We start from the raw sequence: 20,385 nt of genomic DNA on the forward strand, positions 1-20,385 counted from the left end.
GGCCCACAGGGCTCTGCGTTCTCACTCCTATGGTGACTCATGCCCTGTGGAATCACACAGGGACAGTGTGAGAGACAGAGACCTTTGCAAAGACATAAAGAAATACCAAATCTTGGCTTTATATCCAACTTTTATTTCACTGTCTTTTATATTGGCCTGTTAAATGTGCCATTGAATATTTAGGCATAATTGTAAAGAAACACAAAAAACAACAACTGATGGTATGATGATCCCAACGGATCACTACTGAATTTTAATAACCTCTTTGATCCAAGTTTTATAGCTCTAATTCATCTCAAAAGAAGATTTAAACAGAGAGCTGTGAATTCTTCTTAGGCTAACATATGTTGTCAGTCAGATTGTCACCTGGGGTTAGAGAAAACAACTTCAATTCATTACATGTCTGTTTGGTTGTGTGCACAGTGTCCAGAGAAGACTCCAGCCAGTCTCTAGCTTCCTGTCTGAACCTGCTGCCCTCACCTTTGGACCCATCTGGAGATCGCGTTTTGGGAAAAGAAAATATTCAGAGGTAATAAATACGTGTGTTTTTATTGTAGTGCTTTTCTGTGCTTTGTGTTATACATATGTTTATAGGGACTGTCTTAAAAATTCTTAAGTCCATTTAGTGTAATTTTATAAAGAGCAGAGTTGTTTGGCTTCTTAAAAAAAGGGAAAACAGCAGCTAGTTTTTAAAACACATGGGCCACTTTATTAGGTATACCCATTCTTTTACTCGTTAACAGAAATATCTAATTAGTCAATCACATGGCAGCAACTCAATATACTTAAGCATGTAGGCATCCAGACCTGTTGGAAGTTCAAAAACAGCATCAGAATGGGGAAGAAAGGTGACTTTGAATGTGACATGGTTGTTGGGCTGGTCTGAGTATTTCAACAACTTAGATTTGACCATATCTGAGATTTACAGAAAATGGTCCAACAAAGACAAAATATCCAATGAATGGGAGTTTTCTGGGTGAAAATGACTTGCTGATGCCAGAGGAGAAAGGCCAGACTGCTTCAAGTTGATAGCAAGTCAACAGTAAGTTAAACAATCACGTGTGTCAACCAAAGTGTGCAGAAGAGCATCTCTGAGTGCACAGCCCTGAAGCACATGGGCTGCAGTGGCAGAAGATCAGTCAGCTAAGAACAGGAAGCTGAGGCTACATTGTACACACGCTCAACAAAATTGGACAATAGAAGATCCAACCAGTGTTGCCTGGTCTAAAGAGTCTTGAGTTCTGCTGCTAATTGGATGCTAGGTTCAAAATTTGGTGTAAACAACATGAAAACATGAATCCATCCTGCTCACTATCAACGATTTAGGCTGATGGTGATGATGTAATGATGTTGGGGCCCCGTTGTACCAGTTGAGCACCATTTAAACTCCAAAGCCTTCCTTGCTGACCATGTCCCTTTATGACCACAGTGTAGCTATCTTCTGATGGGTACTTTAAGTAACATAACAAAGATTACATCATTTCAAACTCTTGTTCCTTTAACAATGGATTCATCAGACTCAAACGGCCTCCACAGTCAACTCATTCCAAATAATGGACCAAAATATCTGAGGAGTGTTTCTATTACCTTGTTGAATCTGTGCCATGAAGAATTAAGGCAGTTCTGAAGGCAAAAGGGTGTCCAACAAAGGGATGGCAAGGTGTAACCAATGAAGTGGCCAGTGAGTGTATTATTACCCTGAACAATGCACGCTGAAGTAAGGTGAGGACACTTTTGAAATAAAAAATAATACCACAGTGTTACTGTTTTGCAACGACCTGTAAGTGCAGTACACAAAAGTAAAAATATGCCCAAATCATCAGTGAGTGAGTCAAGTTATTGGAGGTGAACTTGCACACAGTTTTTTAAAGGTATTTGGAAGGTAGGGTGTTCCCAGCACCTTAGAGAACTTGTCAAAATTCTCTTTCTCACTTTCTGTTAACATGTCTGTTAATGAAATCCCAGTCTCACTTGGATGTTTTTTAAACCAGGACTATATCGGACTGGGATAATAGAACCAGAATCACATAAAAAATGTCGCCATGCACAGTGTGTGTGTGTGTGTGGGCGTGTTTTTTTCATTTTACCTTATAAAATCCATGTTAGAAGAGAGCGAGAAAGCTGGGCGGTTACTGTCTATTCTGGGACTTGCTGATGTTGAATGTTCTGTGTAAATGCATGCAAACATGTTTTATATCTTTTCCTCTCTTAGAGATGAGACAGCAAGAAGGAATATAAATAAATTAATTCTGATTGAATAAATATGCAAGCTGTCCTCCTCTCCTCTGTCCCTTTGTAGCCAGCGACTGAAACAAAACACTTAAGAGTTTCTGTTTACACATGTGCTCCACTGCCAAGGACAGTTCAAAATCAGATTAGATTTGCCCACTTGTTGCTTCTTTTTGCCCAGAACCAGGACAAGTCTTACTGGACGCACACAAACCTGCATGCAAAGCCATTTGTCTGCATAAAGATACACAAGCACAAACACACACAGTGCAGCTTTTCAGATGGGGCTTATTTGGGTTTTATGGAGCCAACTGAGTAATAAAGGGGTTGTAGCACCATTGGCTAGATAAAGATGATTATTGCTTTACCTTTCAGTATTGCTTTCTCCACTCACTAGTTGAATTTATCTCTGCTGGAACCCACAGAGTAATTGTGTCTGTCTAAATGTGTTTTTCCTTGAATAAACTAGCTCTGATCTTCTGTTTGTGGAGACAGTGCAGATCAACTTGTGTGAGTGGTTTTAAAGTAGAGATTTATACTATACCATTGAGTCACTGGACTTAACCGGGGCCTCTTTTTTTTTTTTTTTATCACGCTTCTCTTTGAAAGTTTCAATGAATAGAGAGACATTCTGTGTCTAGACAGTGTCAGTGAATCATGCAAGTCGGGAGTCAACCTTTTCAAATCATCCAAGGTTTTTGTCAGACTCATTGGTTGTTTCATTTATAGTGAAGTCTCACTTATCATTGAAAAGCAGTGGAGGAGCTTTCATATCAGACGCACACATAGAGACACGCTCAAAAATATTTACATTATTGCCTTCTGTGTACAAGGTCATGGCAAAAATAACATTCTGCTGAAACCTTCTTTGGCTTGATTGAGCTTGTCTGAACTGAGCCAGCGATGTTTAGCCTGGAAATGTCAAAACTTGAGGAACTGGTTCGATCCCTCTTGATCAAAACAGTGACATGACTTGGTGTTTTGACAGGATCCCTTTAGCAGAGAAAGCAGATGAATGAACCAAAGCATGAATAGATGAATACGCTGGTGCTTTTAGCTAAAAATGTAAGGTCTCAGTCACACAAGCCTAGAGATCAATCCGTGAACCCTGGGTAACTAACAGTTGTAAGGGAAAATGTGTTTCACCAGACTGGTTGCCAATTTAGTTGACACAATGCATGGAAGATGCCAACTTATCAGCAGACATTCACCATTTAATCTCCACGCCGTAGTGAAACTTTAAAATGGTAAATGGCCTGTATTTGTATAGCGCTTAACACGTTCAGTCATCCACCCATTCACACACGTGATGGTAAGCTACATTGTAGCCACAGCCACCCTGGGTCGCACTGACAGAGGCGAGGCTGCCGGACACTAGCGCCACCGGGCCCTCTGACCACCACTAGGCAACGGGTGAAGTGTCTTGCCCAAGTACGCAACAACAGAGACTGTCCGAGCCGGGGCTCGAACCGGCAACCTTCCGATTACAAGATGCCCTGCCAACTCTTGAGCCACAATCGCACATCGCCATTTCTAAAGGTTCAGCTTTGAAGGTGAATATTCTCAGTTTTCTGTTTGTGTTGCACTCTTTACAGCAATGACTGTAGAAAACATGGACGATGCGACAGCGCCTCCACCCATTGTGCAAAAATGAAGCCAAAATATCCAGCTTGTGGAGGCTGCCATCTTGCATTGTTGGAGCCAGAGTGTGCGCAGTAGTGACTTGAGGTGGAGGTGTAAAGCTAGTTAGCGATGCTACACACCTGTTACTTTAATAGTCTGTATTATTGAAGGATTCAGCACTGCTTAGGTTTTGTTTCAATTTTTAGACAGTGATGAGATCAGCTGCACACTCCACAGAGGCTACAGTCCTGTAGAAAGTTATATATTTAAAAATATATGATCCTCTCTGGTTACTCTGGTATGAATAACTCTGTATCACTTTATGGTAAATGACACACTATCTGCAAAAAACTGAAAGAATTCCAGATGACAAGTTTGCAGTTAAACATCCAAGTGGCGACCTTTGACCTTCATCAGGTTTTATTTAATTGTGTCAGAGAAAATCAAATGTGCTCTTCATGCAGCTGAGTACATAAAGTATTTAAAACGGAAGCTGTACAGGTCTGAGATGAGCAGCTTTGTAAAACACCAAACTGAGGTCCTGTTAATGCTGATATATACTGGCACTGCTGGTGATGAATCCTTTTGACTTTTTGTCTTTAACTTTATCAATAAACAGCTGCAGCCTTCACTGACAGCACATGTGGTACTTTAACCTTTGTACTGTTTTCATCAGTTAATTTTGCAGTTGACATGTGAACATGTTGGATGATCTGTCTGCTGTCACTGGGTGGTGCTGAGGTCTGAATCTGAGGGCAGCTCCTGTAATCACAAAGAGAACAGAACCATAACAAACTGAAATATAAAGTTTCTCTCAAGTCTGAAATAAAGCTGATCCTTCTCTGTCCCACACACTCAGGATCTGAAGCTCTTCTCTTACATTTTTTTCAGTTCTACAGTTTAATCCACAGTTACTGATTAATGAGGAGTTACTGAAGTACAAGCTTTTTAAAAAAATGGTGTTACCGTCTTTAAAGATGTGGCAAGAGACAGAAAACATGCTGTTGTTTGCACATATTTAATAATCAGCTCCGCACAGGAGCTGAAGTAGTGTACAACCTGTTGTTTTTACAGTATAACACTTGTAATAAAAGTACAGTAACGATAATTAGTGACTGAGCAGCCCGGAGCGTTTCTCTTGATTTCTTTAGTCAGGGTAAATTCATTCACCTGCACGGGTTAGCTAACGAACGAAAACAAGTTTCCCCGACAGCTAAGTGCTCATCTTAGCTAGCTAGGTCTCAGGACCGAGCTAAGGACGGTAGTTACGGATTAGCTTACAAACACGTTTAACTTACCGAAAAAGTGCAGCGGGGCCTCGGGTCCTTCTGTCCGTAGTCCAGTTTACTGAAGAACACCTCAGGCTGTCAGGCTAAAACAGTCGATCGTGTTTTCGTAACGTAAACGCTGGCCCTCCTCTCAGAGCCTACGCTCTATCTGCTATTCCCGAACAGAGATACGCAAGTTTCTCCGTGACTGCAGCTGCCAGTCAAAGCTGCTGTGATGACATTACATCGCAATTTAACATCTCCGTGGACATAAATCAGCGTGGTGAGAACTATTGATAACAAAAGAAAGAATCTTTGGGAAAAAATTGTTAATTTATTCTAGTCTGATCCCCGTCCCATCCGCTAACATGGAGGAGGCGGGGTTTATGACCTATACTGCAGCCAGACAACAGGGGGCGATAGAGACGTTTTGGCTTCATTTTCGAAAAGCTGTCGCGTCGTCCATGGTTTCTATAGTCATTGCTTTACAGTGAGGTGATATGGTCTGGAATTAGAGAAAAGCATCACAAAAGCTAACAGTAAACAGCTAATAGCAAACATGTATCTGAATCATGTGATTAAAGCACACATTACTTACAGATTTGGTTCCCTTGCAACACTGATGAACGCTCTGCTTCTTTTAAGTCTATCTTAGTGCTCTTAAAACATTTAGATTTCTGTCGTTTCCAAACATTTTTGTGTTTCCAGAAACAATTTCTGTTTATTTAGTCAACTTCTGTTGCTTTGTGTGTTTTTGGAGCATTTGTCTATTTGCTGGCATTTCCTTAAGTTGCAGTCCTTTGACCTTTCAGGGCCATTGTAGTTTGCAGACAAATTGATGCCTTTCGTGCAAACTATAGGTGACTGGGGCAAGGTGCTAGTTGCTAAAGAAAGCGCAAGAAGCACCATTTACCTCTTTATGACCAATTTCTTACCAGCAGCTTCCAGTAACATCCAGCAATCACTCATAGCTGGATGGAGAATATATATTTTTATTTTTGCAACCAGTGATTTTCGGATTGTTGCCGTCTGGTCTCTCCGCTATGTGACTGGGGCCTAACATCACCATGTTAACACAGCGATGTGTAGCAGCTGTTACAATAATGGTTCATATACCATGTTCTCATCTTGATTTACTTTTTTATGTTTAAATTAACTCTAAATGCAAGTCTGTTAGAAGTGGTTAGTTGTGGGAAAATAAACATTTTATCTGGTGATAGGGAATATGTTGGTACACCTCAAAGTGTTTATTCATCCTGGGTGGAGGTGTGGGTGCAGCGGGGCGTGAATATGTGTGCCAAATGTCAAGACGATCCATCCAGGACTTGCTGAGATACATATTTTATTTTGGACCAAGGTGGTAGACTAATTGACCATCAGACTGACATTTCCATCCTAGGAGTCATGCTGCTATCGTGGCTAAAAGTGTATGCAGTAATTTTACATTCAAGTCATGTTGCGTCTGAGTAATGGCTTATATGCCAACCTTTATAACAACTCGACAGTCCGCGCTGAAGTCTTGAACCTTGTACTCCAGAATGACTTAAGCCTCCAAAACTGTAGACACATTACACAATTTAACAGTGAGTGTGCTCCTGACATCCAGACAGTGATATGATATAGTGGGATTAGAGAGAAGTGTGTGTTGAGGTAACTTCTCCACAGCAAAGGAGCAGTTCTTTTAGCTGAAGTGCAGAGAAGCAGAACAGCTTCAGTAAACACTAAAAAAGACTAGAGGAAACTGCAGGCTTGTGGACTCGACTTGTTTTGGATTCAGAGTAAATTTAGATTCTGTTTCATTTCAGAAAGCATCATTTTAAAATGCAGGAAATCAGGTGCTAGTGTCACAGTTTTAACATACTGTTTTGGCTTCGGAAACACCGGAGCTGGTTAGATAATGAAACCAGGTGTATGATTCTTAGCCTGACCAGGATGTAGGCTGCTGGCAGGTGTTAATTTCCTACAGTTTGAGTTCACCATCCTCGCTGATTTCTTCCAACAAAATATTTTCACCCAAATGTTTAAGTCTGCGAGTGAAGAACCTGAGATTGGAACTAGGGGAAGAGAGCAAAATCTGTTTGCCCAGGGCTTCCTCTCTCTCTCTCTCTCTCTCTCTCTCTCTCTCACACACCGTCTTTCTTTCTCTTGGAGTTGCTTTTGCTCTTTGTCTCAGGTTCCACATTCCCTCGAGGGGACATTGATTTGCTGGAGGCAAAGCAAGCTCCTTTCTGTTCACACACAACACACGCACGCACACACATGCACGCACGCATTTGTGTTTCCATCACTTCAGAGGACATTACACCAACTTACATTGAAGACTTATTGGAATGCTAACCACAGCTGTAACTTACCTAACCCTCCATGACTCTAAACCTAACTTAATCTAAAATCAAGGCTTTGTAATAAAACTGAATTTCCATTTTTACTTTGTTTTTTTGTCCCCTGTAGCCACAGCCGGTCCCAAGAATATGACTGTGTAAACAGATTTATGTCCCCACAGTATGAGTAACACAGGATCATGCACACACACACCTGTCAGTCAGTCAGGCTGTCCAGAGAGAGTATCAGCTGCAGGATACTGCTGGCTGTCTGACAGGCTGCACAGAACATCTGCTGCATGCACGCACACACAAACACACACTCGCACACACAGGCGTGCAGGCACAGCTCCAACCTCTTTGATGTATGGCAGTTGAATGATTTTGATGGCAGGGTTTTAATTGTCTATGTTTATGACTTTGTACACATTAATATCGCAGTAACAAAGCCATGTCAGCGAACAGCCAGGTGCTCAAAATCTATTTCCATTCTTTGCAACTGCATAGGTGTTTAGAGACAGAGAGAGTGGGGTGGGGGGGCTGACACATCAGTCAGTGTCACAGCATCCAATATCACCCTATATGTATACCTTGCGTAGCAGCTTTCAGCAACGTAGAATACAGTATTTATTGTTGTTTTTAGTTATTGATGAGAATGAGGGAGAGTACAATACAAAGTTTAGAGATGCAACTTTAGATAGATTTCCAGCTCTGAAATCGGTTAAATTCATTATAGATTCATCCAGTTTTCTGAACAAATTTGCCACACCAAACAACAACAACTCCAAACAAAAAGATAGCTCTACTGTCACAGAAAATCAAGAAAAGCAGAATAATCCTCCCCATTTCCACAGCTTAAACCTGCACATGGCTTACATTCTGGCTTAACAAAAATATTTGACTAATCGATTAATACCCAGGTGCCTCGGCTCTAGACATTTCCGCCCGAGAGACTTTGTCCTTGCCTCGCAGTGCACCAGAAGACCTCCCTTGGAGTATAATAGGTTTGGGTCAGTGTGATATTATGTCTTTGAACTTCTATCATGTTTACATTTGCCTTGAAATCTAAAATAAAATAAGACAGATCTCTTCAGTGCATTCTTTTTTTTGCCAGTAGCAGTGCTGCCATCAAAGCATGACAATACCAAATGTCCCTCAGAGACTTTTGGTTCCATTTGTGATGTATCTTTATTGTCTGTTTTCTTTTAAGACGTGAACTGCTCCCGTCTCTTATACAAAAAGATGCAGAGGAAATTAAATTTTGACAGTTGGGATAAAGCTTGCCTGTTTCTATGGTAACTGCAGCCTGCCTGTTGAGTGTTCCCCTGCCATTCTTCTCTTCATTTTCCCCTTTCTCTGTTTTCATTGCTGTTGATTGCTATGCGGAAGACGGGCAATCTGAGCAGAGGACACGCAAACACAGAGGTGTCCTTATCTGTCAGTATGCAGCGGACGATCACAAAAGTCTCAATTCCCATATCTCCGCTTCTCAATTGAAGATTAAACGTGTAGGTATTACACTCACATGCTCTTGCGGCGGCATAATGAGGCGCATCAGAAAAATGTCAACATTCGCGCGCAGGTCCCAATTCACCCTGTTGACCCTTATTCGTATATAGAGGTTAAAAATCTTTTTTGCTCTGGTTGAATGTGTTGAGAAAGGAGTTAGCTGGGTCTGCTCGTGAACTGAATGCTGTGTAAATGGCAGCAGTGAGATGGCGGTAGAAAAGACAGCCTACTCATAGCTGTCTTCATTGAGGCAGCTGGGTATTAAGATACTGCTGAGCAGAAAGACCAAGTGTTGAGAAAGTGTCTTGTAATTCAGAGAAAAACCAATTCTCTCACATTTGGTTGGAATGCTACATAGCGATATACTCTCCTGTATATATCCTGTAGTCTCAAACGGAGGCCTGTAATCTGTAATTTTATAGAATTTTCTCGCATATGCACAAAAACAGGAAGGAACACATTTATTTAATGTTAATACGACTCACAAAGTATATCGACCATGTTGTAATCGAATCCCTCCAGACTTAATATAGTCTGCAAAAGTAGCACACGCATCTCCTTCTACCGTAAGTCACATACTCACAAACATTTAAGCGCATGCACATTCATAAAAATAGACAAGCATAAAGAATCCAGTTTAAGGAGTGGAGCTGAGGACAGACGAAATTCCCTGCAACATGATTTTCAGACACAGAGAAACACAGCATACAGTGGGAGTTGAAGGGAACACAAAGTAGACCCCCCCCCCCCCCCCCCCCTCTTTTTGTTCAGTTCCTGGTGTATAACGATGCAGAATTTGTTTATCCAACAAGCAGCGACAAGACTCGGTCTTTTATCTTGTTTTTATCTGTTGTTTTTCAGTGGAGAAGCTTTGGCTACATGCCTTGACAGCTTTTAATTTTTAAAACTCTAAACTTGTTAAAAGCGTTATAGTGTGCATGTGTTGGCATGTGCATTTCTTTTGTCAATTGTTGTTTAGCTTGTAATTCACATCACCCTATAGGGTTTATTAAATGTTCAGCATGAGGAGACTAATTAGTATTGGCTTTCATTTTTATCCCACTTGCTTCGAGCGGGAACTTGTTGTCCTGATTTGTAACGCAAAGAAAAACAGTAGATTGGCAATAAATAAGACATCCCTGTGCTTCCAATAACCTTTTTCTTAATCAACTAGTGTGTTCCAGAAATAAAAGGGAGTGCTGAAGTGGTGTTCACTGTAAATCGTACGGCAACAGATTGTAAGACACATGGCATTAGTGCCGCCGTTTCCAGCATTTCAAGACTTTTTTTTATCATAAATATAGCAATGCACTTTTGTCTTTGGCTCTCTTTATCTTGTCTCAATTTGTTGCAGACCACAGTATAGTATATGCAAATGTTAAATCTATTTTAATACAACAGGATGAGATTAGAGACTGTTTCCAAGAAGATATTTCCCGCCCCGTTTTGTTGCTTTTTCAAACACATTCCTTCTGCTGTTGTCAGTGATAAAAAATGTTTTGTGAATGCTGAATATTTCCCATGAGAATATGTTACTGTTGTATTTGTTCTTCTTGATGTTTGGTCTTTGTAGCTGTCTGGTGCACCTCGCTTTAAGAAGGATACCCCCCCCCCCCCCCCCCTCAAAAAAAAAGAAACAAAAAAAAAACTAGAGTTTGAAATAGAAAACCTCTTTACACGAGTCTTGATGCTTGATGCAATCATCCAGGTAAGGAAAGGACTCTTTACAATGGGTATTAGTGAATGTTTTAGTCAAAGGTTGCTATCCAAGGACTGGAGAGAGGTTATGAAACTAAGTCAACCCATGTTGCTTTGGTAAGAATCAAGAGAGTAAATTGCGCTTGTTAAATGATCATCAGCATTTAGGTGTGCTAACAAAATGCTGCAATCTTTCCAGGAGTGGACATCACAGCTAATCACAGCAAAAAAGCAACTGCAAAGAAGCCATGAGTCAGACTCTACAGGCTTAAGTTAGCATGTTAAATGTTAAAGTTGATGAAAGTCCAATTAGAGAAAAACTGAGCAAGTCGAGTCTAGTCAAGGAACATGGCAGCACAGCTTATGTTGGCAAATTTGCATCTTAACAAACCAACAGACTTCTGGAGAATTTGATTTAGAAAGAGGAGTCCAATGTGTGTGGCCTTAAAGGACCGCACCATGTTTGGAGAAAACACCGCATATCAGCTCAGACTACCTCATCCATACATGGGGCGACCGTGGCTCAGGGGGTTGGGAAGCGTATCTGTAACCGGAAGGTCGCCGGTTCGATCCCCGGGCTCTCTGTCCTGGTCGTTGTGTCCTTGGGCAAGACACTTTACCCTACCGCCTACTGGTGTTGGCCAGAGGGGCCGATGGCGCGATATGGCAGCCTCGGTTCTGTCAGTCTGCCCCAGGGCAACTGTGGCTACAACCTTAGCTTGCCTCCACCAGTGTGTGAATGCGAGAGTGAATGAATAGTGGCATTATAAAGCGCTTTGGGTGCCTTGAAAAGCGCTATATAAATCCAATCCATTATACATACCATCAAACACTGTGGTGGAGGAGTTAGGATTTGGGCTTGGGCAATCTCAGGATCTGGGCACCTTGCAATCTCTGAGACTCCTCTCTATTGAGGAGGAGAGTGTTGTATAGTCAAGTGCAAGGCCATTTGTCTGATAGCTAAGGCTTGGCCTATATTGGGTCTTTCAGTGGAACATTGGGGCAAGCATGCTAGTAAATCTACAATAGAATTGCTGAAAAATAAAGAAAAGAACCTCAACCTGATTAAATGCTTGGGCAGGATCTTGAGAGAGGTGTGCAAAAAGAAACGCCTGCAAACCTCAAAGAGCAGAAGCAACACTGTGAAGAAGAGAGGGCCAACATTTCTCCACAATGATGTGAAAGACTGATAAAATAAACTAAAGTACTTCAAGGTATTGCTGCTGAAGGTGGCTTTACAAGCTATTGAATCATGGGGATTACTGATATTTTCACAGGACTGCAGAGAGTCCTACAAAAACTTTTTTCCCATTACTGCCAAGTGCTTGTTTTTTGGCAAGCTGAGATTATCTGAACTCAGCTTGCCATATATTATATTTAGGCTGGGCTCAAAAAAGTGGTAGCTTGGCTTGGTGCAGAAAGGTGAAAAAACAACAGCTGGATGCAGTGACTGTTCACTCTCTCTAAAGGTTAATGTTTTATCCAAATATTGAACTATTTGGAGACTCATTTGTCTTCCAGCGTCTGGCTTCGAACTTTTATCCCTCATAAAAAAACGTAATAAAATTAAAAAACACAAAACTGTAAATATCTTTAACTTAGGTGCGTGATAATTTTGTCACACAGTGTTGCAGATATACAGTCAAATCAGACAGAAACACAGTGTTGGTCACTATGAAAGCACCAGAGTCTGAAAAAGATATAAAGCCCAAGTGCCATTGTTCATATTCAGCGACCAAAATGAAAATCTTAACACACTTGACCACATTAGGAAAACTGAAGATGCTATACATAAGCACTTGGGCAGATTGTGTATCCAAAATACAATTTCAGTGTGGAACTCTTGATAAAACAGTTGATATTACGTGTTAATTGGTGATGTCTTCGCCGTTTTCCCAGCATGGGTAAATCATGTTTCAAACAAACAGATCTAATACTTGCAGACTCTGTTGTCAACTTGCGTAAGTCTCCACAAAATTACACGAAGAGTGCAAAATCAAAGCAAAATAGTCGCTTTCTGTGTGCATAATATCTTATTAGGCACCTCATAGTCTTATTTCACTACTGCCATGACAACGGCTTTTAAAGAAATGAGGATGATGGCCATATGTGCTTTTTAATGTTCTTGATCGGAGAGGATTATCTGTGGTACCTTTTTATATATGTTTTCTTATTTAATAAGGATCAGAGCTTTTGCAGGTGATTACAGACGAAGAAATATGTTTATGTCGGCAGTCTCGATAAGATTAGGCCTAAAATGAGGGATCGATGAGGGGAATGCTGAGAAACATTTATTTAGAAATGATGTCAACAAGAATATGGGAAGTGTGGGCAGTCGACGTGAATCTGATCTAAGTGCAGAGATTGTTGCAATAAACATGCAGGCACAATAATTGTCATTTAAATGTTTCCTTTGCATGAGTCAGTATGGAAACTTGTTCTTAGGTGCTATTATTTTGTCATTGCGATGACAACAGTGCCACCGCAAAAATCACAACAAATCAAAACTCATCTTAAACAATATATGGCTTTCTGAAAGGAAAGTGGGCAGTTTGACAGTGACAAGAGGAAATTTAGATGAAAAGGAGAGAGGCAACATTTACATTTCTTGTGATGCTGTTACTCTCTGTCATAAAATATCACTTGTGTTTGTCTCAAACAACATGTGTTATACTGGGAATTTACAACACAAGCTTGCTCCTCCGTGTCTTATTGTCTTATTAATATGAGCTTTGAGTCACACATTGGCAGCTAAGATCACATTAATTTGCACTTATTACATTTCTGGTCAAAATCTTATCTGAAATTCGATGCTTTTGTTTTTTTTTTTATGACTGCGGGATCAGCAGAAGATAATCAGGCTGTGCAGTGGCAACACGGTTATAAGGTCATTGAAATTCTGGTCCTTTATTATTAGGGATTTAGAATAAATAATGCAAAAATTATCATGTCCTTAAGTAATGAACAGACTGGATAAGCATTAATGTGTCCTCTAAATAAAAACTCCCTTTGGGTGCAGAATTTGCATTTTAAACATGGATTTGTTGGCTGGAGTTTAAAAAAAAAAAAAAAGATAAAATAAAAATCGGGCTTAGTCAACCAGTGGTTGCTTTTGTGATCAGCTGTCACCTGTGGCACTCGGGCATTTTTATGCGATTCTCGCTAAAAATTGCAACCTGACAGAGTTACTTTAAAACGTGAATCATAGAAGAAATCCCTTCATGCTTGCATAACAACATAAGTTCAAGAGAGCGAGAGAGAAATGTCTCGGATTCCCCTTGGGCAATACGTTTTGGTAGTGGACTCGCAGCAGGGTTTCTGTGCTAAAAATTGAAACTGTTCCACTTTAATGGAATATTGCTTGGAGGCTTTTATACAGGGTAAGATTTGGCAACTTGGCATGACAATATTCACGGAAAATGAAAAATGTAATGCGACACATGGGACCGATATTAAATAGATCTCTATGAGCAACAATAAGTTGTGATAGTAATTAGTGCAAGTATGTTCTGATAACTCCCCAAAGGTTCCCCCACCACCACCATCCACAAAGAGCTAATGTGGTGGTTCCCATCCTTTTATGGATTAACCTCACAGATGCCAAGGAAGCGGTGAGTGGGCAGTGGCAGACAGCAATAGATCGAGGTTAGAGAAGTCAGGGGGAGTGAAACAAGCAAGAGTCAAGCAAAAGCACGGATTTCTTGCAAACGAAGCACACATTCAGAGTGCAGAGTGCAAAGGGAAGCAGAAAGGACAGTTGGGTTAATCAGAAAGTTACCCCTGCCATATTACATTAGTTTTATATTCTCCCCCTTTCTGTGTCTGAAGAGTTGAATTCACCATTAGATTCACTGCCTGGAGCCTGGCTTGCGCTCACTCTTTAGTCACAGATGCACTTTATGTCGGAGATGAGTTTAATGGTAGCATTAAACATCCGTAGCCTCAGGTGCTGAATGCAGATGAGTACACAGTGTCTGTCAGGTGGAAAGCAGTGACAAATGATGGTGATCACTCTCTTTTAGCTGTGGTATACAGTTGTACTTCACATGTGCAGACAAGCAAGCACACATGACGCACAGATGGCTGCAGTACACACACACACACACATACACACACGCAGCCGTAGACACTCATATATATTGGATTGTTCCCATAAACATGTTCTTTGTCGTCAGTAAAAATTTAATGATGGAAAGGTTGGCAGTGGGGACTGACTGGCTTTCTCGCCGTATCTCAGCGCTGAAGTGTCCTTTACTATTATTATTCCTGAGACAATGCCGTCTCTATATATTGCTGATTGACAAGGGTACAGCCCACCGCTTCTCACGGCTGCTCAAGATGATGTACTTGAATCCCACGTGATTTATTTGACCGGGAGTCATTATTCGTCACTTGACACACAAACCGAACACCGTGTAAACACAGACATCTAAATCTTCATATACATGCTTCTCAGGTCTCTCCTCGCCTGTGTGCGTGTATTGTTTGCTGCATGTGTGGATGTGGATAACGTGTGTGTGTGTGTGTGCAGGTATGTACAAGATGCTGGTAGTCAACAACCCAGTCATAAAACCCCGTGTGAGTGCTAAAATAATGAAAGTCATAAAAACGCAGATAATTGGCTTTTTTCGGGTCGGTGAAATGGATCACTTCTAACGCTGCTGTTGAGAAATGGCTTCTTAGAGCAGAGGGGAATGTCAGAAGGATGGAGAGGAGTAAGTGAGAGGGAGGAGAAAAAAACAAAGGAGAAAGAGAGGAGGTGAGCGAGGGGGGAGGATATGGATTATAAAGGAATGAAAGTGAGGAGAGAAAGGAGGAGAAATGACTTAACAGAAGGCACAAAGAAAACAAGAGCATAATGCAAAGGAGGGGGGGGGGCAGTTTTCATACTCTACCAGTGTTTTCCTTTTCTGTTTAATTACTCCGAAAAGACAGTAGAGGGAAAATCTCTTTGGAAACATTTAATTGTGCTTTAATCCATATATTTGTTTGTAATCATCTTCCCATTTACATGCCCTATTTGACGATGCAGTGCCATTGTCTACCACTAGCTGGTGTAATACTACATCTTTATCAATTCAAATTAGAACTTGGTCCACTTGGGTAATCTTCTAATTGACTGCTATCACACGGTCCCATTCTCTGCACTCACATACATATAAGCTGTTCAGAGGGGCAGTGTGTGTTTGCGCGTGTGTGCCTGTGTGTGTGTGTGTGTGTGTGTGTGTGTGTGTGTGTGTGTGTGTGTGTGTGTGTGTGTGTGAAAGAGAGAGAGAGAGTTATAAAAAAGGGAAATAGAGTGCTCATGACAGTGAAAAGACAGATGACCCTGAGTAGAGGAACGGCCTCCCTGCCTGTGTAACATCTATCATCACTGAACAGACTTGTCTTCAACTGTGCCCTGCGCTTGCTCGTGAGCGTGTCTGTGTGTGTGTGCGTGCAGTAATTACCTGCAGGTGAGACTCATGCTTAGCTGGAAATGACTTTGTCTGGCCTGTAACTGCAGTTTAACTGCAGCAAAAGTATGCATTCTGACATGCTTATTCATCTGCGTTCCCACATACAGTGCCGTACAAAAGTCTTGAGCTTCCACTTATTTCGTCATATTTTGCTAGGAAAATGGGAAATAGGTGCAAAGACTTAATGGAAGCTGTGCAAAAACACATAGGCATACAGTTTGTAAGGCAAAAACTACTTCTACTTTTCAAGTGGTGTTCAGGAATCGTTCTCCAGGCTTCTTGGATACAACTTTTGTTTTTTCAATAGGAAGAGGGCCATGTGACACATCAAACTTATTGGTAATGTCACAAGAAAAACAATGGTGTGCTTGGTTTCAACGTAACTTTATGCTTTCATGAGTTATTTACAAGTTTCTGACCACTTATAAAATGTGTTCAATGTGCTGCCCATTGTGTTGGATTGTCAATGCAACCCTCTTCTCCCACTCTTCACACACTGATAGCAACACCGCAGGAGAAATGCCAGCACAGGCATCCAGTATCCGTAGTTTCAGGTGCTGCACATCTCGTATCTTCACACCATAGACAATTGCCTTCAGATGACCCCAAAGATAAAAGTCTAAGGGGGTCAGATCGGGAGACCTTGGGCGCCATTCAAGTGGCCCACGACGACCAATCCACTTTCCAGGAAACTGTTCATCTAGGAATGCTCGGACCTGGCACCCATAATGTGGTGGTGCACCATCTTGCTGGAAAAACTCAGGGAACGGTCCAGCTTCAGTGCATAAAGAGGGAAACACATCATCATGTAGCAATTTCAAATATCCAGTGGCCTTGAGGTTTCCATTGATGAAGAATGGACCCACTATCGTTGTACCCCATATACCACACCAAACCATCACTTTTATTGTTCCAACAGTCTTGGAGGGATCCATCCAATGTGGGTTAGTGTCAGACCAATAGCGGTGGTTTTGTTTGTTAACTTCACCATTCACATAAAAGTTTGCCTCATCACTGAACAAAATCTTCTGCGTGAACTGAGGGTCCTGTTCCAATTTTTGTTTTGCCCATTCTGCAAATTCTGTGCGCCGATCTGGGTCATCCTCGTTGAGATGCTGCAGTAGCTGGAGTTTGTAAGGGTGCCATTTGTGAGTAGCTAATATCCGCCGAAGGGATGTTCGACTAATGCCACTCTCCAGTGACATGCGGCGAGTGCTACGCTGTGGGCTCTTGCTGAATGAAGCTAGGACAGCCACTGATGTTTCTTCATTAGTGACAGTTTTCTTGCGTCCACATTTTGGCAAATCCAACACTGAACCAGTTTTACGAAACTTAGCAAGCAGTTTGCTGACTGTAGCATGGGAGATGGGTGGTCTCGTAGGGTGTCTTGCATTGAAATCTGCTGCAATGACCCGGTTACTGCGTTCACCAGATATCAACACAATTTCGATCCGCTCCTCACGTGTTAACCTCTTCGACATGTCAATGGCTGTGAACAAAGAGAAACTTGTAAATAACTCATGAAAGAATAAAGTTATGTTGAAACCAAGCACACCATTGTTTTTCTTGTGACATTACCAATAAGTTTGATGTGTCACATGGCCCTCTTCCTATGGAAAAAACAAAAGTTGTATCCAAGATGGCCGACTTCTAAATGGCCACCATGGTCACCACCCATCTTGAGGAGTTTGCTCCCTCACATATACTAATGTGCCACAAACAGGACTTTAATATCACCAACCATTCCCATGTTATTACGGTGTATCCATATAAATTGCCCACCCTGTACATCAAACATTGCATTTACAAAGCTTTTTGGAGATAAAATGTTTGTATAACTCCTGATGTCTACTAATTATATCAAAAACTTTCCTAAAGTATATATATTAATGTTTTTGGACCTGTCAGCATTACAAAGAGTGTAGACATGCACTGAAAGATATGCACATTTTTTTAAAAAGTGTTTAAAAAGTGTCCACAATGAAACGTGTTTACAGCCCTCAGCTGCTCAGTTCAAGCAGCAACTTCTAGTCCCCTGAAAGAGTAAAACTGTGCATACCTGCACCTGATGTGTGATTGTTGTTATGGGTGATTCAAGTGTTCTTTGAACCCTACTCCTACTCATTTTCCTGTCACTCTGTTTGAGCTACACCAAAAGAAAAATCCAAACCTGAAACCCTGGTGAAAGCTAGAGAAAGGGCAAGATTGTCAGGCATGGAGTAAGGTGCAGATGCAGTGAACCATAAAGAAAACGTCCTTGTGAAGACACCCCCCCCCCCCCCCCCCCCCCCCCCCCCCTCAAAAATGTTGTTTTGGAACCGCACTGTGCCATTTGACACATCAGAGACACATCAGAGACTGCACGATTGATCATTTGTTGTTTATTTACCCCCTGTTCATCCTACCTGAATAGCAGAGTGGAGCCAGAAATAAATGGAGAAAGTTCACTCTTTTCAGAGATGCCAGGCAGGAACAAAAAGCTGCAAATAATTCAGTTTAAGAAAGAGGGGGGAAAAAAAATCTCATCTGACTAGTTGACAGACAGCGCTCACCTGTCCTCAAAAGACAGCAGGCCTCCTCGACATTTGTATGAGGTACTCAGCAGTATCCCCAGGGGGACACCTAGGCTTTGATACTGCATCAGTTTAGTGTAGTGGTTGTCAGAGGAATACGTGAAAAAGATGAAGAGGCAAGGGCAGAGCTGTAGAGATGGAAGACGCAGACTCAGGTGAGGGGTATGGCGGGGGTGGGAAAGGGAAGGGCAGGGGAACAAAAGAGAAGTAACAGAGGTGGGAGCCTGGAGAGAGTGACGAAGGTTTGAAGAATAGAAAAAGCACGACAATGTGGGGTTAGACAGATATAGAGGAGGGGGAAGAAAGGCAAAAGAGGGGTGGGATGTTGAACAGTCAGAGAAGAAAGTACGAGGGTGCGATTCAGCCTGACCTTTTCACCGAGCTGTGTTCAGAATGGCTTATGTTGTTCGATATTTTTGTGATGTTTTTTATTTTAGAAAGAAAAGAGAATAAAAAAAAAGTAGATTTTTCTGGCTGACTTAATGCTCATGGCTGCTCTTTATTTGGTGATTTTCTTTTAGAACCTCCCTCTAAATCTGTGAAAGTGAACATGGGCTCTTGATGATTAAGAGCTTCTTGTTTCTGCTACCATGTCTGCCTTTCCACTGTCTTCCATCCCTCTTCTTTTCTTGTTATGCAGACTGTGAACTCTGAGGTTGTCTGTGTGGTTTTCAGACAAGAGGGTGGTATTTCTCGGCTCACCTTTTGAAAATGTCATAAAGAAGGTGAGATACACAATCCCCCTTTATGCACTTCTGTCAAAATATCACAACCTGGCAGAGAACTGTTAATGCAGGAATTTACTTTATTGAAACAAGTTTGATTATTCTAGTTGCTTTCCGGTGTTATTTCTCTGTGTGAAATACGTCAACTCTAGTTTAATAGTTGAAATAGTTTAAGTCTATTTTGCAAACAATCTAGCTCTGTGTAGTCGTGTTAATAGGAACTTTTAAGAGTGAAGACTTGGCGAAATGTCCAAGTCAGAGTCAGCGCCACATTTTTATGGATCAGAGACTTTTGTGACTGTTTGCCAGTGGATTGATGATGGCTTGCATTTTAAAAGGCAAAGAAGTGCATAAACAGAACAAAAGGTTTATCCACGGATCATGTTTATCTACGGATCATGTAACCCTTTAGGTTACAAAGTTATGCCCATGAATGCAGTTAGTGTTCCAGTGTGTTTTGTGGTTAATTGCTTGTGTAATTGCTGTTGTCTGAAAAGTAAATTGTTAACCTCAGGTAAGTGCTAATCCCAAAATGAGAATGCCGGGGAATTAAAATGTCTGTTTAGAAAATATATCTTTTTTTTCTACCACTCAATAAAAAAGTATTTGAATTACAAACCACATCAGTAGCCCCACAGACATTCAATTACCGTCATGTTTGTGCAGAGCTATCATAAAGTAAACTGATGTGCTTTGTTTTCCCGATGCTTTTCACACACGGCCACAAAATAGAATAAAAACGTCTTGATCTTTGTTCGGAGACTGTTTTCATGTCTGGTGGACTATAGAGAAGTCTGACATCTCGAGCAGGGAAATGTGGCAAACTGGCAAAAGGAGTAAAGCAGACTCCAAGCAATTAATGACTATGTTAATATAAGAGCCCGAGGTGCATGGATTGAGCTTTAGGAAGGCAAAGAAAGATGCTCCAAGCAGGTCTGGCTCTTTGTAAGAATCCCTTCCAAAAATCTGTCTCCTTTTTT

The 20,385-nt window shown here is 41.3% G+C and overlaps 1 protein-coding gene across 1 annotated transcript in view; it reads left to right on the top strand.

Moving 5' to 3' along the window:
• The window catches only part of ccser1 (coiled-coil serine-rich protein 1), a 127,850-nt gene that overhangs the window by 22,339 nt on the left and 85,126 nt on the right, over positions 1 to 20,385 (top strand). The window contains exon 6 of the mRNA XM_085367368.1: positions 424 to 529. Within this exon, the coding sequence (XP_085223494.1) occupies positions 424 to 529 (106 nt within the window). The remainder of the gene's footprint in view (positions 1 to 423; positions 530 to 20,385) is intronic.

The sequence above is a fragment of the Diplotaxodon limnothrissa genome, linkage group LG12 (assembly GCF_057381915.1).
Source record: "Diplotaxodon limnothrissa isolate DT_005_m linkage group LG12, D_limnothrissa_male_GT1.1, whole genome shotgun sequence".
Taxonomy (NCBI): Eukaryota; Metazoa; Chordata; class Actinopteri; order Cichliformes; family Cichlidae; genus Diplotaxodon; species Diplotaxodon limnothrissa.